General features: G+C 44.8%; 1 protein-coding gene across 1 annotated transcript in view; it reads right to left on the bottom strand.

Moving 5' to 3' along the window:
* Positions 1–16,863, bottom strand: part of MYH16 (myosin heavy chain 16) — a 55,029-nt gene extending 38,166 nt beyond the window's left edge. Inside the window, 15 exon segments of the mRNA XM_087728847.1 lie at positions 891–1,017; positions 2,080–2,138; positions 2,141–2,258; positions 3,855–4,025; positions 5,608–5,876; positions 7,830–7,968; positions 8,102–8,205; positions 8,658–8,756; positions 9,353–9,416; positions 9,622–9,771; positions 9,837–9,918; positions 10,772–10,799; positions 12,657–12,813; positions 15,365–15,508; positions 16,634–16,863. Of these exon segments, the coding sequence (XP_087584973.1) occupies positions 891–1,017; positions 2,080–2,138; positions 2,141–2,258; positions 3,855–4,025; positions 5,608–5,876; positions 7,830–7,968; positions 8,102–8,205; positions 8,658–8,756; positions 9,353–9,416; positions 9,622–9,771; positions 9,837–9,918; positions 10,772–10,799; positions 12,657–12,813; positions 15,365–15,508; positions 16,634–16,843 (1,921 nt within the window). The 5' untranslated portion in view covers positions 16,844–16,863.
* Positions 16,864–17,325: the final 462 nt, after the last annotated feature.

Below are 17,325 nucleotides of genomic sequence, written 5' to 3'. Positions count from 1 at the left end.
ATGGGATTCAAGAAGGAATTGAACTCACAAAATTGCACCCTGGGTCCTGGATGGCTCCTAAAAGTGATGTACTGTACGATTGATTGATTCATTGATTGATTGATTAAATGTATATCCTGCTTATCTCATTACTCAAAGCAACGTAGATGATGTACTATTCTACAGCAGAGTCTACAACAGTGTTTCTCAACCTTGGCAACTTGAAGATGTCCGGACTTCAACTCCTGGAATTCCCCAGCCAGCGAATGCTGGCTGGGGAATTCCGGGAGTTGAAGTCCGGACATCTTCAAGTTGCCAAGGTTGAGAAACACTGGTCTACAACATTGTCTACTTGAACATTGGTGGACTTCAACTCCCACAATTCCTCAGCCAGCCTCCAATCATGGCAACTTGTGGACTTCAACTCCCACAATTCCTCAGCCAGCCTCCAATCATGGCAACTTGTGGACTTCACTCCCACAATTCCTCAGCCAGCCTCCAATCATGGCAACTTGTGGACTTCAACTCCCACAATTCCTCAGCCAGCCTCCAATCATGGCAACTTGTGGACCTCAACTCCCACAATTCCTCAGCCAGCCTCCAACCATGGCAACTTGCGGACTTCAACTCCCACAATTCCTCAGCCAGCCTCCAATTATGGAAACTTGTGGACCTCAACTCCCACAATTCCTCAGTCAGCCTCCAATCATGGCAACTTGTGGACTTCAACTCCCACAATTCCTCAGCCAGCCTCCAATCATGGCAACTTGTGGACTTCAACTTCTAGTCCCAGAATTCCTCAGCCAACAATTCTGGGAATTGAAACCCACAAGTCTTCAAGTTGACAAGGTTGGAGAGCCCTGCTCTACAGGATGACCAGATCGCAACGCAGGCAGCAAAAATCTACACACCTGCGCCTTCTTCTTCTTTGAAAAGAATGCAGAGTAAAGGCATGGCAGACTTCTGGAACAAGCCCACCACCGTTTCATTCAGAGGGTCCTTGTTTTTCTCCAGCCAACCAGTGATGTTGTAGCCCACCTGGATTGAAAAAAAAGGAAGAAGGATAAGGCATGAAGGAACCAACGAGGCAGTATCTCATTATCCTACGCTAATGGCAGAAGACAATAGAATAGAATAACAAGAGTTGGAAGGGACCTTGGAGGTCTTCTAGTCCAACCCCCTGCTTAGGCAGGAAACCCTACACCACTTCAGACAAATGGTTGTCCAATCTCTTCCAGAGTTGAAACACAACTTCTGGAGGCAAGTTGTTCCACTGATTAATTCTTCTAACTGTCAGGAAATTCCTCCTTAGTTCTAAGTTGCTTCTCTTCTTGGTTAGTTTCTACCCATTGCTTCTTGTCCTGCCCTCAGGTGCTTTGGAGAATAGCTTGACTCCCTCTTCTTTGGGGCAGCCCCTGAGAGATTGGAAGACTGCTATCATGTCTCCCCTAGTCCTTCTTTTCATTAAACTAGACATACCCAGTTCCTGCAACCGTTCTTCATATGTTTTAGTCTCCAGTCCCTTAATCATCTTTGTTGCTCTTCTCTGCACTCTTTCTAGAGTCTCCACATCTTTTCTACATTGTGGTGACCAAAACTGGATGCAGGATTCCAAGTGTGGCCTTACCAAGGCATGATAAAGTGGTATTAACACTTCAAGGGATCTTGTAAACATGGAAGGGTTCAACCCAAGAAAATCCACTTGCCTTTTGGAAAAGCATCTTTGAGACCATCATGAGAATCTCTGTGGACATCTCCCTATTTCCACGTAGATTAGCAAGTAGATTAGCAATAGCAATAGCAGTTAAACTTATATACCGCTTCATAGGGCTTTCAGCCCTCTCTAAGCGTTTTACAGAGTCAGCATATCGCCCCCACAGTCTGGGTCCTCGTTTCACCCACCTTGGAAGGATGGAAGGCTGAGTCAACCTTGAGCCGGTGAGATTAGAACCGCTGAACTGCAGATAACAGTCAGCTAAAGTGGCCTGCAGTACTGCACCCTAACCACTGCGCCACCTCGGCTCAGATTCCCCAAGGAGCAAACTCCCTCCATGCCAGAGCCTGTTATCCTTCTATCCTTCCTCTTGCTTTCATACTCACCGTGCCAGCATAGTGAACCAGCTCGAAGTGGGCTTCTGCCCCTTTGCCCTTCCCCCCTTTGGCTTCAGGAAATTAGGGGACTTGCCCAGATGGTTATCATACAGGGCAGCCTTGAAAGTGGCATCGGTCGCCTTGGGAAACACGCACTGCTCTTCAAGGATGGAGAAGATGCCCATGGGCTGTTGGGTGGAAGAAAGAAAGGAGGATCAATTCATCCGTTGGCATTGATTTACGGCAGGGGTATCAAACTCGATTTCACTGGGGGCTGCACCAAGGTTGCGTTTGAACTCAGGGTGGGCGTGGCCAGCTCAACATCACTCGTGTCGGGGCACCTGCAATCTGCTAGCGAAAACGGGCTCCCGACCTCCGTTTTCGGCTGCAATCGCCTCCTGCAAGCCTCTGCCAATGAAAACGGAGCTCGGGAGGAGCATGGGCGGCCCTCCCAAGCTCCGTTTTTGCTGGCAGAGGCACTGCAGGGGAGTCCTTTGCTGTTTCCAGGGTGGCCCACTGCAGGCCAGATCTAAGCACCGCGGGACTTGAGTTTGACACCCCTGATTTAAGGGATGGGTTTTTCACAGTCTAAGAAGTTTGGAAGGGTTTGCAATAAAAGTTCACATACGATCTCTGATCATTCTTGACCAGAAAAAAATATTCCAAAGATGGGATGGGATAGATGGATGGATGGATATTGATATTGATAGAGAAATAGATAATAGAGATATAGATAGATAGATAGATAGATAGATAGATAGATAGATAGATAGATATTGATAAATAGATAATATCGAGATAGATAGATAATATAGAGATAAATAGATATTGATAGAGAAATAGATTATAGAGATAGTAGACAGACAGACAGACAGACACAGACAGACAGACAGACAGATAGATATTGATAAATAGATAATAGATAGAAGATAGATAGATAGATAGATAGATAGATAGATATTGATAAATAGATAATAGATAGAAGATAGATAGATAGATAGATAGATAGATAGATAGATAGATAGATAGATAGATATTGATGGAGAAATAGATTATAGAGATAGATAGATAGATATTGATAGAGAAATTGATCATAGAGACAGATAGATATTGATAGAGAAATAATAGATAGAGCTAGATAGATAGAGAGATATTGATCATGATAATTATCAATTTACCTATTGATATTGATAATAGATACAGAACACAGATATAGATAGATAGATAGATAGATAGATAGATAGATAGATAGATAGATAGATAGATAGATAGATATTGATAGAGAAATAGATAATATAGAGATAGATATTGATAGAGAAATTGATAATAGAGATAGAGAGATATTGATCATGATAATTATCAATTTACCTATTGATATTGATAATCAGTAGGTAAATGGATAGATACAGAACACAGAGATATAGATAGATAGATAGATAGATAGATAGATAGATAGATAGATAGATAGATAGATAGATAGATAGATAGATAGATAGATAGAGACAATGATAGATGAAGAAAAAATAAAAGAGGGGAGGCGGGAGGGAAGAAAGGAAAGGAAAAAAGAAAGAAAAAGAAAGAAAGGAAAGGAAGGAAGGAAGGAAAGAAAGAAGGAAAGAAAGAAGGAAAGAAAATGCTTAGACCTCATATTACCCGAGGTCAGGATGAAAAACAACAACAACTATGGCAAGAAAGGGCTCAAAGCCACCTTCAACCGATCTGGAGAACCCCAGGTTTCTTCGCGGTGTGTGTGTGTGTGTGTGTGTGTGTGTGTGTGGTGTTACCTTTTCCAGGAGCTCAATGCAAGCCTGGAGATCGAGACCAAAGTCGATGAAGACCCAATCGATCCCTTCTCGCTTGTATTCCTCCTGCTCCAGCACAAACATGTGGTGGTTGAAAAACTGTTGCAGCTTTTCATTGGTGAAGTTGATGCACAGCTGTTCAAAGCTGTTGAACTGCGGGAGAGGAGAAGGCGACAGGTTGCTCACAAACCAGGGGTTGGAATTCACATCATTTAACCACCAGTTCTTTGCCTTAATGACCAGCTGGGTAGGCGTGGCTCGGTGGTCACGTGACTGGGTGGGTGTGGCCAACTCAACGTCACTTACCAGCTAACAACCCCACCCCCCCCAGCCCTCCCCGGTTGGGCTGTCCAACTTTTCCTTCTGCTCCTGCTTTCTTTCTTCCCTCCGTTTCTTTTGTCAGAAATATAAAGGGACCGAATTTTTTTTAAAATTATGAAAATGAGCAATAGCAATAGCAGTGGACTTATATACCGCTTCATAGGGCTTTCAGCCCTCTCTAAGCGGTTTACAGAGTCAGCATACTGCCCCCAACAATCCGGGTCCTCATTTTACCCACCTCGGAAGGATGGAAGGCTGAGTCAACCCTGAGCCGGTGAGATTTGAACCGCTGAACTGCTGATCTAGCAGTAGCCTGCAGTGCTGCATTTAACCACTGCGCCACCTTGGCTCAGAGTTGGCAGTTAGCAGAGTTGGCAGTTAGCAAAGTCATCCCTCTAACACCCCCCCACCCCCTCCCCAATTTCTGAACGTGGTCGAGGAACGGAGATTTGTCTTGCTCAAATTCCTTCCGCCTTTTTACTTGGCCACAGAGCTGAACTGGTAGCCCCCAAAAGGAAGTCCAAAGCCCATCGTCCTGATTCTTCATCAACTCCCAGGCACCAGCTGACACCCCCCCCACCAGCCCTCCCCGGTTCAGGAAAAGGGTCTGCAGGGCTATTTTTTGGCACCAGATAAGAAGGTATTTGGAAGAGATGCTAAATGAAAGGATGGAGTGGAGGCCAGAATTATTTTTTATTAGGGATCCCAAAAGGAAATACATGGCAAAGGTGGGACTATATTTAATGCTGCGCATTTCAACAAGACTGGTTTCTGCACGAAACTGGAAAAAATAAGAGAGATTTCCCTGGCACAAGAAATAATAAATAATAATATTGACGTGCGCAGAGATGGACAGGCTGACTCTAGAACTCAAAGACAAGCGGGAGACGGAATATCACCCAATCTGGGACAAATGGTACTGATCAGTGGTGGGATTCAAATAATTTAACAACCAATTCTCTGTCCTAATGAGCAGCTGGGTAGGCGGGGCTCGGTGGTCATGTGCCCTAATGACCAGCTGGGTAGGCGGGGCTCGGTGGTCATGTGACCGGGTGGGCATGGCCAACTCAACGTCACTCAGGTTGATGGGCGCTTTGCCCTCGCGGTGACAATGTCATAAGGGTTAACCGGAGAGGCAGTTTCCGTAAGCAGGGCAATAAAGATGAGGCTAGAAACAACACCAGAATGTTTCCTTCCTGCCTCCCTACAGGATTAGCCCTGTAAAATGGGGAAAAACAAAGGATTTCTTCCAACAACCGGTTCTCCCAACTGCTTCGAAAGTTAATCGGTTCAGAATGGGAAGGACACTGATGTCTTTCATGCTACATGCCAGGGGTTTTATGGGTGTGTGTGTGTGTGTGTGCCCCCAACTCCGAATCTTTTGCAATAAAAATCATTCACGGCTTCTTGGTACCTCGAAGATCTCAAAGCCAGCGATGTCCAGGACCCCGATGAAGAACTGCCTCTGCATCTTGGTGTCCAGGGTTTTGTTGATCCTGACCACCAGCCACTTAAACATCTTGTCGTAGACCGCTTTGCCCAGGGCGCCCACGGAGTTGTGGCACTGGTCCAGGTTTTGCCCCTTCTGCACAAACTCGTTGCCCACTTTGACCCGGGGCCTGGTAATCCCCTTCTGAAGATCCCCAGAGTTCAGACCCATGAGGTGGGCGACTTTGTCAGCCACTGCCGAAAGATCAAAATGGAGACGTCATTTATGGAGGAGTGCAGATAAATGAACCAGTGGAACAGCTTGCCACCAGAAATCATGAGCGCTCCATCGCTGGAGCTTTTTAAGAAGAGTCTAGACAGCCACTTATCTATAGGTTCTCCTGCTTGAGCAGTGGGCTGGACTAGAAGACCTCCAAGGTCCCTTCCAGCTCATTCATTCTAATTCTATTTTTTTTAAAAAAATTTATTTTATCAATTTCATATATACATTCACAATTATATGATCTCATAACTGTTATTAATAATATGTATTTATAACAATTTTTCCCTACAGTTGACGATATACTTGAAATTGCTTTCTTACCATCCCATAAATCCATCTTATCTTACAACAGTCCTACTTCTTCTTCCCTCCCTCCCTCTTTCCTTCCCTTGTTTCTTCTCTCCTACTCTCCTTCCTTTCCTCCTTCCTTCACTCCCTCCTTCCCCCTTCCCTCCCTCCTTTCTTCTCTCCTTCTCTCCTTCCCTCCTTCCTTCCCTCCCTCCTTCCTTCCTTCCCTCCTTTCTTCTCTCCTTCTCTCCTTCCTTTCCCCCTTCCTTTCCTCCTTCCTTCCCCCTTTCCTTCTCTCCTACATTCCCTCCCTAATTCTAATTCAATAGACCAACTCTGTTATTCTACAATTCTGTAACCCAAGGTGACATTTAATGGGGACCTTAAGACATCTCTTGCTTTCATACAGGTAGTCCTCGGCTTACGACCACCATTGTGCCCAGAACTTCTGTTGCTAAGCGAGACAGTTGTGAGTTTTTGGCCTGTCTTACGACCTATCTTGTTGCAGTGGTTAAACGAGTAGCAGAATTGTGAAGTGAATCTGGCTTCCCCGTTGACTGTGCTCGTCAGAAGGAGACAAGAGGGAAACGTGTGACCTTGGGGACTCTGCAACCGTCATAAATAGGGACCTTCTGGATGTTGATCGTATGGCTATGGGGATGCTGTAACAGTCATAAGTGTGGGGAAAGCTCCTAAGTGCTGTTGTAACTTGGAATGGTCACTGAACAAATAGTTGTAAGTTAAGGTCAATCCAACCAGTCAGTCCTAGAGGAAGTCAACCCTGGCTGCTCTTTAGAAGGCCAGATCCTGAAGAGGAAACTCAAAGACTTTGGCCACCTAAAGAGAAGGAAGAAGGACTCCCTGGAGAAGAGCCTCATGCTGGGAAGGATGGAGGGCAAAAGAAGAAGGACTGCAAGGCCATCCAACCGGTCAGTCCTAGAGGAGATCAACCCTGGCTGCTCTTTAGAAGGCCAGATCCTGAAGAGGAAACTCAAAGACTTTGGCCACCTAAAGAGAAGGAAGAAGGACTCCCTGGAGAAGAGCCTCAAGCTGGGAACGATGCAGGGCAAAAGAAGAAGGACTGCAAGGCCATCCAACCGGTCAGTCCTGGAGGAGATCCATCCTGATTGCTCTTTAGAAGGCCAGATCCTGAAGAGGAAACTCAAAAGACTTTGGCCACCTAATTGAAGGAAGAAGGACTCCCTGGAGAAGAGCCTTATGCTGGGAACAATGGAGGGCAAAAGCAGAAAGGGACAGCAGAGAAGGAGGGGGCTGGATGGAATCACTGAAGCAGCCAGAGTGAGCTTCAATGGACTCCAGAGGATGGTAGAGGACAGGAAGGCCTGGAGGAACATGGTCCATGGGGTCATGATGGGTCAGACACGACTTCACAACTAACAACAATACCAACAGTAAGGGACAAAGAGAGGACATTTACATAATACTAGAATAACAGAGTTGGAAGGGACCTTGGAGGTCTTCTAGTCTAACCCTGGTGCACTTGGCTTTGTGTAAACGGAACGAGGGACGAAGAGAGGACCTTTACAGAAGAATAGAATTATTGGGTCAGACATGACTTCGCAACTAACAACAATACCAACAACAAGGACATTCTGCCTTCGTCCCCACTGCATTACCCTCGGCGGTGTCCACTTCTGCCTGTTCCTCCCTCGGCTTCTGCTTGAACTTCATGTTGCCGAAGTGCATAATGCCCCCCGTGAGTTTGTACACACCGTTCTTCTCCTCTCCGGTGAAGCCCAGGACGTCAAAGGCCACCTTGGGCAAAGAAGGAAGCATGACACAGAGGAACCAAAGCGGGTGACAGGGGTTTAAGCTCAGCACGCAGGCGCCGTTTTGAGCAGCGTCACCCATTGCCAAGGTGTCCCCCGTACCCCCTTTGCACACGTACATCTGTGAGGAGCAGTTCTTCCCCATCATCCATGTTGTCCACCACAGTGACCCCTTGGCTTGTCCAGTGGTATTCCTTGGGATCCGGGACACACAGCAAGCTCTCTAGGGTGACAAAAGGCATGTTAGAAGAGGGCATTGATGGGATGCAAAGAAAGCCATGGAAATGGCTGTGAAGGGAAAATACAGAAGTTTTATAGAAACATTTCCCTCTCTCTCTCCTCTGTTTTTCTCTCCCTTTTCTGTTTCTATCTCACTCTCTCTCTTTCCCTCTGTTTTTCTCTCCCTTTTCTGTTTCTTTCTCTCTCTCTCTCTCTCTCTCTCTCTCTCTCTCTCTCTCTCTCTCTCTCTCTCTTTCCCACTGGGTGTCTGTTTCTCTCTCTCTCTCTCTCTCTCTCTCTCTCCCTCTCCCTCTCTCTGTGTGTGAGTTTCTCTCTTTCTGTGTTTTCTCTCTCTGTTTTTCTCTCTGTTTGTGTGTGTTTCTCTGTTGATCTATCTGTCTGTCTCTGTCTCTCTGTCTCACACACACACACAAACACTCATGGAAAATGCCCTACCAACAAGTTCAGGCTTCTTATTGGACAAGAGTTGGTAGAAGATGTGATAGCCTCTTTCAGCAGGTTGTTGAGAGATGACTCTGGACTTCTCCAGCAGGTCTAGAACATGAACAAAGAAAAGAGATAGATACGGTAGACAGATAGATATAGACAGACAGACAAACAGATACTGTAGATAGATAGATAGATAGATAGATAGATAGATAGATAGATAGATAGATAGATAGATAGATAGATAGATAGATAGATATAGATAGATATAGATGATAGATGGATAGATGGAAAGATGGATGGATAATAGGTAGATAAAGATAGATAGATGATAGAGAGAGAAAGATAAGATGATTAGATCGATAGCGAGAGAGATGATAGATAGATAGATAGATAGATAGATAGATAGATAGATAATTAGATAGATAGAGATATAGATAGAGATATAAATAAAGATAGATGATAGAGAAAGATAGATGATTAGATCGATAGCGAGAGAGATATAGATAGATAGATAAATAGATAGATAGATAGATATAGATATAGATAGATGATAGAGAAAGATGATTAGATCGATAGCGAGAAAGATGATAGATAGATTGATTGATTGATTGATTGATTGATTAAATTATTAATACATGCCAGGTAAAATGGAGACAGGAGTTGAGAATGGGGAATTGTCATTAGAGAAATTAGAAACTTACAGCTCTCAATATCGGCTCCAGCCAGTTTCCCTGTGCTGCCAAAATGAATTCGTATGAATTTACCCTGGATAAGAAAAAAAAAAAAAAAGCACTGTGAAGCGTTATATAAGTCTAAGTGCTATGGCTCTCATCTGACCCTTATCTTGGCAGTGGCTCTACTCCTCGTCTGTTAAAACCATTTCCAAATGGCGCGACGACAACGTCATTGGCACGATAGGGAGAAGGGGCACTGAATGGGAGAAAACCCCATTTGGGAATCCGATACTTACAAAGCGAGATGAATTGTTGTTCCTGGTGGTTTTGGCATTCCCAAAAGCTTCGAGGACGGGGTTGGCCTGGATGATTTGATCCTCCAGAGAGCCCTGCCCCAAAACAAAGACCATCATCAGCCTCACTCCACCAAGGAACATTTTGGAAGGCTTAAGGATGTTGTGCTGTTTTTCAGGGCCACTTTAAGAATTCTATTTACCTTTCCATCGGCAGCGGCTTTGCCAGTACTTCCGATGTTGGCAAAATATTGGATGACTTTCTTCGTGTTCTCAGTTTTTCCCGCTCCGGATTCTCCGCTAGAGGTAAAGGAAGATTATATCAGTTATCCTCAACTTATGGCCACGATTTCTGCTAAGTAAGGCATTTGTTAAATGAGCTTTCGTTTTACGACTTTTGCCACGATGGTTAAGGGAATTAGCAGTTAGACTATAGCAATAGCAGTTAGACTTATATCCCGCTTCATAGGGCTTTCAGCCCTCTCTAAGCGGTTTACAGAGTCAGCATATTGCCCCCAACAACAATCCGGGTCCTCATTTCACCCACCTCGGAAGGATGGAAGGCTGAGTCAACCCTGAGCCGGTGAGATTTGAACCGCTGAACTGCAGATAACAGTCAGCTGAAGTGGCCTGCAGTACTGCACCCTAACCACTGCACCACCTCGGCTCTAATTACCCCAACAATTCAGCCCAAAACGTAAGTTACTAAGCAAGACATTTATTAAGTGAATTTCCCCACCCCACACCCCGTTTTATGACTTTTCTGGCCACAGTCATTAAGTGAATCCCTGCAGTTGTTAAGTGAGTCACACACGGATTCCGGGAATCTGCCTTCCCCATTCAGAAAGGTTTCAAGAAGGAGAAATTTACTCCTTAAATAAAATTGCAGTATCCCTTTCGTACTAGCTCAGAAAAAAACCATCTTCTGGAAACATTTCCTGATGCCTACAATAAGCTTTCTCATAAGCGTCTGTTGCCAGGAAATCAATTTCAAGCTGTGCTTTTTTTTATTATTAATTTGGTCGCTTATTCATATGATACGCTTTCATTTTTCCTTGTACGGTGTGTGGAGCATTAAAAACCAAGCCATTTTTATTAATATTTTAGTAGGGAATATATAGGGGGTGGGTGGGAGAGGAATAGGGCCACTTACGTGATCAGCATAGACTGGTTTTCACGATCTATTGGAGGAAGAGAGAAAGAGAACATTGGATAATCTGTTTTTTTTCTCTCTCTCTCTAAATCCCATGGAATTGATCAATAGCCAGTTATCCAAATAAACACTTGGGAAGCCTTAGGAATGGACCTTTGCTTGATTATAAAGACTTCCAGTGTTGGGGCATTCACAACTTCTGGAGACGGCTTCCCTCCAGACGTTGTGAATGCTCCAACACTGGAAGTCTTTAAGAAGATGTTGGATACCCATCTGCCTGAAACGGAATAGGGTTTCCTGCCTAGGCAGCGGGTTGGACTAGAAGACCTCCAAGGTCCCTTTCAACTCTGCTATTGTATTGTCCTCTATAAAATTCAGACATGGCTTTGTGTAAATGGAGCAAGGGACAAAGAGAGGACATTTACATAATAATAGAATAACAGAGTTGGAAGGGACCTTGGAGGTCTTCTAGTCTAACCCTGGTGCACTTGGCTTTGTGTAAACGGAACGAGGGACGAAGAGAGGACCTTTACAGAATAATAGAATTGGTTGGAAGGGACCTTGGAGGTCTTCTAGTCCAACCTAGAAGCAGGAGACTTTTTGCTATGTCAGACAAATGTCCAATCTTCTCCTAAAAATCTCCAGTGTTGGAGCATTCACAACTTCTGGAGGCAATTTCTGTTCCACTGATTACTAGTTCTCACTGTCAGGAAATTTCTCCTTAGTTCTAAATTGCTTCTCTCCTTAATTAGTTTCCACCCATTGCTTCTTGTCCTGCCCTCTGGTGCTTTGGAGAATAGCTTGACTCCCTCTTCTTTGGGGCAGCCCCTCAAATCTTGGGAGACTGCTATCGTGTCTCTCCTAGTCCTTCATCAGTGGTGTATTGACCATTAAGCAGACTAAGCCCTTGCTCAGGGCACCAGGAGGCACCACAGAGTTGAGAAAGAAAGAAAGAAAAAAAACAATGATTCGTACAGTATTTTCCTGTAGGAAGTTAAAACCCACCCCACTCTCCTAGGAAAATGAAATATCCTGGGAAATATTGAAAAGGCGGGATATTACATTTCCCTGGGTCAGAAATGGAGAAAAGTGTGCTTAGATAGGAAGCAGACTCACTCTTAATAGCCCCCACCTTTGTCAATGGGCCATTAAAAGGCCTCGGCCAGTCTATTCTACATAACAAAGATATCCCCCCTTCAGCTCCAGGGTGATGGGATTAAGGTGTGATAGTATTAGCCCTTTGCCCATCTCACCACCGGGCACCTGGGAAGAAGCAAGGCTCAACCAAACCTGGACTCAAGACAGCCTAGAGAGTTGCCCCTGCATGGCTCCATGGGAGCCTGGCAACCAATCAGAATAGAAGATCAAGATCAAAGGCCAGAGAGGGCATAAAATCAGGGACTTTCAGCATCTCTGCCTCTTTTTTCTTCTTCACCCAACATCTGGAAGCATGGGATCCCCCCTTTCCAGTTCAGGAGCTCAAGCCGTGTGATCCTGTCCACCATTAAACCATCTTTCCAAGCAGCCTCCATGTTTCCAGGGTCTTTCCCCACACTTGGAGCTGAACCCAGAAGGACGTTTCTTCCAAGAGGACAAAAGAGCGGGGGTGGGGGGTGGGCACCAAGGGTTGTCAGTGCTTAGGACAGTGTTTTTCAACCTTGGCCACTTGAAGATGTCTGGACTTCAACTCCCAGAATTCCCCAGCCAGCATTCGCTGGCTGGGGAATTCTGGGACTTGAAGTCCAGACATCTTCAAGTGGCCAAGGTTGAAAAACACTGGCTTAGGACACCAGTGAGCCTTAATCCGCCACTGCTTTCATTAAGCCGGACATGCCCAATTCCTGCAACCATTAAAGGAGCCTTTGAGGATCTCCTCTGCACTCACCCATAAGCATGTCGTGGTAGGCGATGTCAGAGATGGAGAAGAGGTGAGGAGGCACCTCCGTGCGCTTCCTGCCCTTGTACATCTGGGCCACGCGTGCCCCATAGATGGGCAGCCACTTGTAAGGGTTGATGGTGACGCAGAAGAGGCCAGAATATGTCTTGGAGGAGAACAAGGCAAGTCAAGATCAGCTTCCAATCACATTTTTAAAAATATATTTTTAATTTTCAAAACAAACACAACACATAAAATCTTCTTTCCATACTGTAGAAAGTGTATCAGTTGGTTACAAAAGGCTTCCATGCATCTCTTCCACAGTCATCAAGCATAATTCCTATTAACTCAAGTATTTTAACTCAGATATTTATACCTGTTACCGTCATCGTACCTCCATTTTCATTTGACTATAGCTGTTTAAACGTCCTTCATCATAAAATATACCAATTTAATACATAACCACATACTGGCATTTCATTTACTATTTCTAAACTCCTCCAATGACACTAAATCCTTATATCCTATTCTAGTTAAACATCCATAATATTTAATAACAAAGTTTTCTGTCCTTCTTTCCAAATCACTGTTTACAATTTACATCTCATTTCGTTATATTGTACCCGTACATATATATATATAGCCCAGGTTCAAATCCCAGTAAGGGTATGGCTAGCTGATGAGAGTTAAATAGCTTGAAATAGATCTATACTAGTCTCCCTTTATTTATTTATCAGCACAAATAAACACACACACACACACACACACACACACACACACACACACACACACACACATATATATATATATATATATATATATATATATATATATATATACACACACATTACCATTATCCCTCCTTTGACTATATCCTGCATCATATCATTTTCCCCCTAGTAGTCAAGACTTAACTGAATCTAACTTAATTCTATTATTATACAATTGTATCACAGCGGCCAGTTGTTTCGCCGGATTTGGCATTGGTTACTAGTCAGGCCCCACCCAGGGGCCTAGGACATCGTAACGTATTTTCGTAATATGCGTGCAGATCCAAGCAGTGCGGCTTTTTGCATTTGACTGATGGTGATTTTGTCAACTTTTAACTGTTTTAAATGTAATTCCAGTGCTTTTGGAATAGCACCCAGTGTGCCGATTACCACTGGAATTACCACTGCTGGTTTGTGCCATAATCGTTGAATTTCGATTTGTAAGTCCTGGTATTTTGCGATTTTTTCATGTTCCTTCTCGGCGACCCTGCTATCACCTGGTATTGCGATGTCTATGATTGTGACCTTATTTTTCTCAACCAGTGTGATGTCTGGTGTATTATGCGCCAGTATTTTGTCGGTTTGTATACGGAAATCCCACAAGATCTTGACCATCTGATTTTCGGTGACTTTTTCAGGCTGATGTTCCCACCAGTTTGTTGCTGTTTTAATATTATAATTTTTGCACAAATTCCAATGGATCATTTGTGCTACTGAATTGTGCCGCAATTTATAATCAGTCTGCGTGATTTTTTTACAGCAGCTGAGTATGTGATCAACAGTTTCATCAGCTTCTTTGCAAAGTCTGCATTTGGCATCATCAGAGGATTTTTCGATTTTGGCCTTAATGGCATTTGTGCGGATAGCTTGTTGTTGTTGTTGTTGTTGTTGTTGTTGTTGTTATTATTATTATTATTATTATTAACCTTTATATATAATCCAAAAGGGTTTCTAATCTTCCTTTCATGGCTTCCAATCACATTTTAACATGGTCTGGTTTAAACAGCTCTGAGTATTATCCGTAACTCTAGTATTAGCAATAGCAAGAGCTCTTTGACTTATATACCGCTTCGTAGTGCTTTTACAGCCCTCTCTAAGCGGTTTACAGAGTCAGCCTCTTGCCCTCAACAATCCGGGTCCTCCTTTTACCCATCTCGGAGGGACAGAAGGCTGAGTCAACCTTGAGCCTGGTGAGATTTGAACTACCAAACTACAAGCAGCCAGCAGGCAGCAGAAGCAGCCTGCAGTACTGCACTCCCACCACTGCGCCACCGCGGCTCTGGATGTATTCTCATTGTGCCCAGAGAGAGAAATAACAGCCTCTACCCAGGACTGAACTAACAGCCTCTTGATTGTGAGGCAAGGGTTCTACCTCTAGGCCAACGCACCACTCGGGGAAAAAATGAACAAGGATGTCTCCTAAATATCTGCCTCCTGCAGGGATGAAAATGGTTCTAACCATCTCCGGGGTGGGTGGAGTGTTCTCCAATCCATTCAAATGCTTCCGTGACCCGTCAAAACCGCGGTCCACAAAAGCGCGCTCGACGAAAGCACGTACGTGACGTCATCACAGCGCGATGAAAAAAATTAAAAATTGAAATAAAAATTAAATTAAAGCAAGCCGATTCACATAAAGGTAAGGGTTAGGTTTAGGGTTAGGGTTAGGGTTAGGTTAAGGGTTAGGGTTAGGTTTAGCGTTAGGTTAAGGGTTAGCGTTAGGTTTAGCGTTAGGTTAAGGGTTAGGTTTAGGGTTAGGTTAAGGGTTAGGTTTAGGGTTAGGTTTGGGGGGGTTAGGGTAAGGTTTTCGCTTTAATTTTACATTTACCGATCACAGCGCGATATTTTCATCGCACTGTGATGACGTCACGTACGCGCTTTCGTCGAGCGCGCTTTTGTCTACCGCGGTTTTGTGGTGGAACCAATGCTTCTACGTATCTACCCACTTACATAGATCCTCATCATAATGTAACGCTGCCGGAGGTTATCCAGGACGCTGGCTTCATTCAAGAAGGTCATGTTGGCCATATCGCTGATCTGGTAGAACTTCGGCGGGTTCATCTGCTGGACATCGTCCTTCTTCATGGTGACCGTCTATGGGAGGGGAGGGTAAAAGACAGCGGTGAGCCTCCCAGGGTAATTTCTGGGGACCAGATAGCCCTTAAATGAAATAGATTCACCAAGGTGGAAACTCATGTAGAGCACAAGTTCCTTTCTCTCTCCTGAGAATAAGAAATAAAGGGAAAGGTTCCCCTCGCACATATGCGCTAGTCGTTCCTGACTCTAGGGGGCAGTGCTCATCTCCGTTTCAAAGCCGAAGAGCCAGCGCTGTCCGAAGACGTCTCCGTGGTCATGTGGCCGGCATGACTCAATGCCAAAGGCTCACGGAACGCTGTGACCTTCCCACCAAAGGTGGTCCCTATTTTTCTACCTGCATTTTGTTTTTACGTGCTTTCGAACCGCTAGCTTGGCAGAAGCGGGGACAAGCAACGGGAGCTCACTCCGTTACGCGGCGCTAGGGATTCGAACCACCAAACTGCCGACCTTTCTGATCAACAAGCTTAGTGTTCTAAGGGGGGGGGGGTTCCCTTGCCTTGTGCTGCAAAAAACAGCTGAGATTTTCTGGCCGGAGGTATGACTCAGCTTTGGCCGTCTCTCCCCTTCTGTTCGCAGCAAAAAAAAACAAAAAACTGCAAACTTCAAAGAAAGCTCTTACCAGCTGGGTCTCTCACTGTTATCTTCTTGCCTGAAGAAACAGATATCTACTGGATATTAAGTAGATAATGAACCAGAAATCTGCGGGCAGCTCAATTGAGCCGCCGGCGACGGCAAGGTCCCTCCCCGGAAGTTTCAATTACAAGGGAGTTGATTCTGGTGCGACACCCAAATACCAAAGGTTGTTCAAGAGTGGAACAATCTACCTTGAAAGATGGTGACCTTCTGGAGCCTCAACAGATCCTGGAAGACCATCTGTCAAGGATGCTGTAATCGTGGATTCATGCACTGGGTGAGAGGTTAGATTAGATATCTCCAAGATCCTTCTAACTATTTATCTGTATTCTACTGTGATTAATAAGTGGAAACTTCACCCATTAGTCACTCCATGCAACATTCAAAATAGATTCCATCTCATCTTCCCTGCCCCCTTGATTTGAGCAACCCTGCCAGGTCCTAACTTAAGAGACGCCCAAGTGGACTTTCCCCTTTCTATCAACTCACCTGATTGGTCACGGTCTTCACCGTGATTTGAGTATCAGTTTCCGACTGGATCTCCCCAGCTATGAAGCCTTCCTTCTCGTCCTTCACCCAACAAGACTTCTTGATGTCGTACGGTTTGCTGATGGCTTCAATCTTCTCCTTCTCGGTGGGAGCCAAGAAGGGCAAGGGGTCAACATCGTCCCCACATTCTCCTTTGTATCCACCAGGCATGTCGGCTTGGATTCAGGCGCAGGATGGATCCAGAAAGAAAGAGAAGATTGAGGGAAGAGCGCAATCCACAAAGTTCCTGGAAGAGAATGGGAAACTGTCTTAAGATATCCATCTATCCATCTATCCATGTATCCAGCCAGCTAGCCAGCCAATCATCTAGCTATCTTTTATCTGTCTGTCTGTCTGTCTGCCTGCCTGCCTGCCTGCCTGCCTGCCTGCCTGCCTGCCTGCCTGCCTGCCTGCCTGCCTGCCTGCCTGCCTGCCTGCCTATCTATCTATCTATCTATCTATCTATCTATCTATCTATCTATCTATCTATCTATCTATCCATCCATCTGTCCATGTATCCAGCCAGCCAGCCAGCCAGCCAGCCAGCCAATCATCTAGCTATCTTCTGTCTGTCTGTCTGTCTGTCTGTCTGTCTGTCTGTCTGTCTATCTATCTATCTATCTATCTATCTATCTATCTATCTATCTATCATC

Source organism: Thamnophis sirtalis, unplaced genomic scaffold, assembly GCF_051295495.1.
Source record: "Thamnophis sirtalis isolate CommonGarterSnake01/CBP01778 unplaced genomic scaffold, rThaSir2_p1.2 scaffold_14, whole genome shotgun sequence".
Classification (NCBI taxonomy): Eukaryota; Metazoa; Chordata; class Lepidosauria; order Squamata; family Natricidae; genus Thamnophis; species Thamnophis sirtalis.
This window is presented reverse-complemented; position numbering and strand designations above follow the sequence as displayed.